General features: G+C 30.8%; 1 protein-coding gene across 2 annotated transcripts in view; it reads right to left on the bottom strand.

Annotated features, from left to right (window-relative positions):
- Nucleotides 1-1,788: 1,788 nt before the first annotated feature.
- The window catches only part of LOC143247195 (putative fatty acyl-CoA reductase CG5065), a 31,236-nt gene continuing 27,024 nt past the window's right edge, over nucleotides 1,789-6,000 (bottom strand). For both annotated transcript variants that reach the window (XM_076494860.1, XM_076494861.1), the window contains exons 11-13: nucleotides 3,944-4,073; nucleotides 3,038-3,165; nucleotides 1,789-2,197 (exon numbers count right to left, since the gene is read on the bottom strand). In XM_076494860.1, coding sequence (XP_076350975.1) covers nucleotides 2,038-2,197; nucleotides 3,038-3,165; nucleotides 3,944-4,073 — 418 coding nt within the window. In that variant the 3' untranslated portion in view covers nucleotides 1,789-2,037. The remainder of the gene's footprint in view (nucleotides 2,198-3,037; nucleotides 3,166-3,943; nucleotides 4,074-6,000) is intronic.

Raw genomic sequence — 6,000 nt, 5'->3', positions numbered from 1 at the left:
CAAAGCCACAAAGGGCTATCTGCTCAGCCCATCGAGGGGAATCGAACCGCTGATTTTAGCGTTGTAAATCCGGAGACATACCGCTGTACTAGCGGTGGGCATGTGTTAGAAAAAGACTCAGTATATACTTCCATGATCTAGTTATTTGATACTTTCAAGTATATTTTACCAGTTTTTTTACTTTGTAACTAAAATAATAAAAGCACTGGTTACAGATATTTCATTCATTTATTGAAAAAGACTCCCGTTTTGATAACATAAACCTAGAATGCTCTGCCTTGTCCTCTAGTGTATTACATTTTAATTACATTCAATACTAAAAATCACGAATTCTTAAAATATGAAGCTGTTAAATTCAACTTACTGATTAGATATTTGTTGCTGGTGTAGAAAATCTCTTACAAAAGGACACAATAATAATGTTGCCATAAATTACCGAACTGTGTAAATTCTTTTTTGGAAAAAGTATACTTTCAGAATGACCACTTGCTTTAATGCAATATGTAAAAAAATATTGTTATGCATAATTTATATTATAAAAAAGGGTATTATTATTACTTTTACAATCTCTATTGATTGATATAGAATAAAGTGAGTTAGCACTTTGTTAAAGATGCATAATGTGATTTTGTGAAAAAATATTACGAATCTTATCACGTTTTTGTTCATTTACTTGACATTTAACTATATATATTCCAAAACAAAGAAGTACTAACTATAATATAATGTTTCAAGTCTTTGGTTTCATTTGGGCAACCAGGGTTTAATATATTGTTGTCAGAAAAGTAATAATGTTTAAACTGATAATTTTGAACTGAATTTCACGTAAAAATATTCTATGAAAATAAAGCTATGTTAGTTTTTTATAATTATCTTTTGTGAGAATCTATCTGCATAAATAAATTCCATTTACCATATTTACCGGTTGTTTAATGAATTACCTTTTCTTTTTACTTCATTACTGAAACATTTCTTCAAATATATCATACACTCAGTCTTTTTTTACAATTGTGTAATATTTACGTGCCAACTTACTCTATGAACAAGTCTTATTAATATATATATATATATATATATATATGTAATATAACAAAGAACTTCATATTATTGACAAGGTTGAAGTACGTCGGATAGGCTTGTTTATTTGTTTTTCAGAAGAAAGTTGCTCGATATGCTACCTGTGCTGTACGAACAGTAGGAATCAAACATTGAATTTTTTGCGTTATAAGTCCTTAAACTTAGATGAAAGCTATTGTGCAAAATCTGGAATATTAAACCTTAATTTATATGAATGAATTCATTTCTTTAGGATTTATAACAAATTGTTAGTTTCGATATGAACAGCACCTCACGCGACACACGAGCTAAACAAACAGGTTGGTTTTCGATGGTTCAGGCACAATTTAGTATCACTGATCAGAGGGAGAGTAACCAGTTAATAATAGCTTCTCCCTCCCCACCTCAAGCAGATAATCTAAAGAGAATAGAATCATTGTTTATCACAAAAAAAAAATTCTTAGAGTTGAAAACGCAAAGTATGTTTAAAGGCATATCGCGATTCAAAATTCAAACCTTTAGGTTTGCAGTCTGGCAAATTAACCACTAATCCACTCCTGGCCTAAACCAGTTCTACATAATCGGTAATTAATGAAGTTTGTGATTACAGATATTGCCATAAATAGAAAACGTTATCTGTTCAGATATATATATTTTTAATAAATTAAATTTCGAACTTAAACAATTTGCTAGCTCTTTATCAACTTATTAATATAAATAAAAAACAACACCTCAAGTTTTCGTCATTTTAATTAATTAAAGTAAAACACTAATTGTTCCATGCCCAAACCAGAGTGTATTGACAAATTAATGAACATTTCAATAAAAGTTAATCCACGCAGCTCTCTCGTTTCGGTTTTATGTTTTCACAACTGAAGCATTACCCACAACTTTGTTAATGAAATTTTAAAAATAACCATGCAAAATATATGAAAATTATTTTTGTGATCGTTCGAAATTTGAACTTCAGTTAACCCAGTTTTAAGAACCCAGTACTTTTGAAACAATAGCGGGATATAACTGAACCACAAATAACATAAAAGACCACCAGAATCTTCGAGTCAATTTGGAAAGAACAATCAGGCTCGGAATAATACCACTCAGCAAAAGCACTTGGAATATGAACTCGATGTAATATAGCCTATAAAACAAAAATATCACGATTAAAATGGTACCACATAGCAGAAACACTTGAAACATAAAATCGACTTAGTGTGTTATATAAAACAAAATTGTCTTGGATAAACTAACGCCATTTAACACTAATAGTTTGGTAACAACAGCTGATTGTTTCAACATAAAACGTTGAACAGTTTTACAAATTATAATAATTAAACTTTAACTTAGTTTAGTAATAGAATAGCATCAATCACGGTCCCTTACGCAGAGAAATATTCAGGAATTAAATATTTCTAGAGTTCACTGTTCACATAAATAATTATGTTATGAAAGAAGTTAATAATTATTATAGAAATATTTATCAATCAACCAAATTATACTACAATTCTATGTTAAAAAATCAATAATTTTGAAACAAAAAGTACAATTCACCTCGTGTAATAAAACAATCTTGAGTCTTATTAATAAATATCTGGACTACTAAACACAATTTGTGTTTAATCATTCTGGAATACTCAACTAATTTTATAAGTACCATAGATTATCATGGACTACAAACTTTATGGATTCAATATAGCACGTAAGTACGTAATTTGCGGCATTATACATTACTTTACGATTTAAATCGCTATGAACAACCAAACATTATTAGTTGAATCATTGTGGAGTTATCAACTTCACGACTAACACAGAGAATTTGAAGCCACTGATCTTTCAGGTTATTAACATTCTGAATTGATGAACTCACTTCATTTATAGTTAGATAATTGACGTGAGCTTATCCTCTTAAACTTTTAGAAAGCTTATATCACCGAAGTTCTATAAAACAACAATTCGCCTTTCGAATAGCAATAAAACTCACACTCTTAATTTCCTTCGAGCTTCTGCAAGCGTTGAGTCGTCTTCTTTCAGCACAAATCTTCTGACACCCAAAACGTAATTCTTCATGTAATCGCACAGATCAATCTGACACATGTCGAGGTCAAACACCTGGACAGAAATATATGGCATAAAAAAAAACGAGAGATTTTTTTTAATGCTTTGATCTTTCTATTTGCTAATACATATAATTGTTTAATTCGACATTTCAACTTCATTTTTAATAAAATATTGCAATAAAAGATGATTCGTCTTTTTCACCCAAAACTACTTGGGAATTATGTACACTAGCCATTCCTAATTTAAAAATGGTAAACCAGAGAGAGAGAGGGCAACTAGTCAACACCACCTATTGCCAACTCTTGGGCTACTCCAATCGAATATTATAACTGACCAAACATTATAATCCCCCAAACAGCTAAATTGTCGAACATGTTGAGTAATGGTATTCAAACTGGAGACTCACAAGAAATGTGAGTCGAGATCCTAACCTCCAACCCTGGCACAAAAATCACGTGAGATATTACCTTGTCATGAATACAATCATATGTTATCTGTCTGACAAACAGAGCCAATCACTTGGGTACCAAAATATTACTTGACGAATCAAAAAATCGTTTGATTTATAGTTTTATATTTAACATCTAATAAATTTATACTTTTCACTTATGGAAGTGCTTGAAAAGAAATAAGGGAAACTTGTGAATGTTCATAAATCTTAGGATTTCTCAGGAATCCTTTTTCACCTTTCTTGTTATTTACCACTTGCATATAACGAGCCATAACTTCTATAACGTAGATGACAAATTTGTATTTGTTTTTAGTCCAAGTTGGTAGTTAACATTAACCAATACACCATTATTCTGACCGTGTTCTACTGCTAACTTACTTTTTTATCCAAGCCTTTAAGTTTTCTCATAAGTGTGAGCATGTTATTCGCTTGGAAAGTCCACTCATGTGTGGTGAAATATTCCAAGATATGAACAGCCCGATGAACTCTCTTGTACACCTGGACTAAACTATATTAAAAATAGAAAAATATTGATATTATTCTCGATATTTAACAAGCAGTATCACTAGTTATCTTTAAACTTGATGCACATGCAAACTGGTTGTCTGCCTACTGAAAGCTGATATTCCCAGGTTAACAAAGGTGAAAATGTTCATTTAATATAAGCTGGAGTACCTATTTCCTGGACGAAAGTTATGTAAACTTATGATTAAAGTAATGTTATATTAAGACATCAAAAGGCACTACCCCTATATTTAATTGTAAAAAAAAGTAAATACGCTTTAAAAACTGCAAAACACAAAATGTGAGCCACAAATTTGTTTGTATGTTCACATGGACCCAATGAATCTCCATACTGAATTTGGTTAAAATCCATCAACAGGATCGAGAAGGTGGTAAAAAAAACGCAATAAAAACTGCAAAACTGAAAATTTGCATGTATCCTGACATTGACCTAATGAACCTCTATACCAGTTTTGGTGAAGACCCACCTACATTCTGTGAAGTAGTTATATGAACATGATAGAACAGACAGTATTATTATACAGGATGCTTGGAAAGTCAGTGAGCAGTTTTGTAATTATATTTTATTCAATCTATTTCAAGCCAGCAACTGATAGTAGTGTTTAGAAACAAAATAAGAAGGATCCAAGCCTGTATTGATGACAACGGGGGTCACTTTCAACATTGTTTATAATTGTAATTCATATTTACCTCCTGTATTCTATATTAAAACATGTCTGTTAATAAATATATAAGATCACAGTGACTTTCTGAACACCCTGTAGGTATATATATACTGTTATCCCATTTTAGTTGTTTTCTGAATTTTTAAAAACTGACTTAACATCATAATATTTAGAGACAACTAATAACATGTTAACCATCTCAGCTGTCCCATCCTCGAAGTCAAAGCAAAACCATTGAATAAATAATTTAAAGCTACCCCTTATCATTCATGTATCAACCAAGCTTTCTTTCAAACTCACTCAAATTTATTGTCTTTACAAGATCTCAAGGTAGCCCATTCCATAAGCCAATTATCCTATTTGAAAAATAAAACTGTCTTAGCTGAAGACAGTTTCTTCTTTGTCTAATTCTATATTTGTGTAACCTACTTCTATAATTTCCAATATTAAGTAGGAAAAATATTGATGCATCAACGTTATCAACTGATTTACAATCTTAAACACTCCAATCATATTCCCTCTAACTCTTTCTCAAGAGAAACAATTTTAAGGATCTTAATCTCTCCTCATATAACAATCCCTCCAACCCATGCATCATTTTAGTACCTCTGAACCCTTTCCAACAATTAAATGTCTTTCTTAAGGTAAGGAGCCTGAACACAATGTGGACTAATCAGTAACTATACAATAAAATTATAACCTTTTTAAATTTGTATTCAGTATTTCTGTAAATACAACTTAGAATCCTATTTGCTCTACCTCTAGTAACAGTACACTGCTTGTATGGCTTTAAAAGCTGATTAACCATTATGCCAATACCCTTTTCTTTCATGACACTCTTAAGGTTATTTCTATCCAAATTATATTTATAATTCAAATTATGATAACCCACATGCAATATCTTGCATTTATTATAATTAAAACCAATCTGCCATTTATTTGCCCATCTTACTAAATGGTATAAATCCTTTTATAAATCAGTAATATCCTCTTCACAGCTAGTAACACTAAAGTAACTGTAAATTTAAGTAATTTTTTTACCATTCTTTCTTTTACGTCATTAATGTAAATTAAAAAGAACAATGGTCCTACAACTGAGTTCTTAGATACACCACCTGTGACATTGATCCAGTTTAATTGGACTCCATTTATAACAATTATCTGCTGTCTTCTATTCTACCACTCTTCTATTATCCAACTAGTTAACTTATCTCCCACACCTACAGAAATAATTTTTGCAAGCCT

The sequence above is a fragment of the Tachypleus tridentatus genome, chromosome 3, assembly GCF_004210375.1.
Source record: "Tachypleus tridentatus isolate NWPU-2018 chromosome 3, ASM421037v1, whole genome shotgun sequence".
In the NCBI taxonomy this organism is placed as follows: domain Eukaryota; kingdom Metazoa; phylum Arthropoda; class Merostomata; order Xiphosura; family Limulidae; genus Tachypleus; species Tachypleus tridentatus.
Note: the sequence above shows the minus strand (reverse complement) of the source record. Positions and strands in the feature narration are given on the sequence as shown.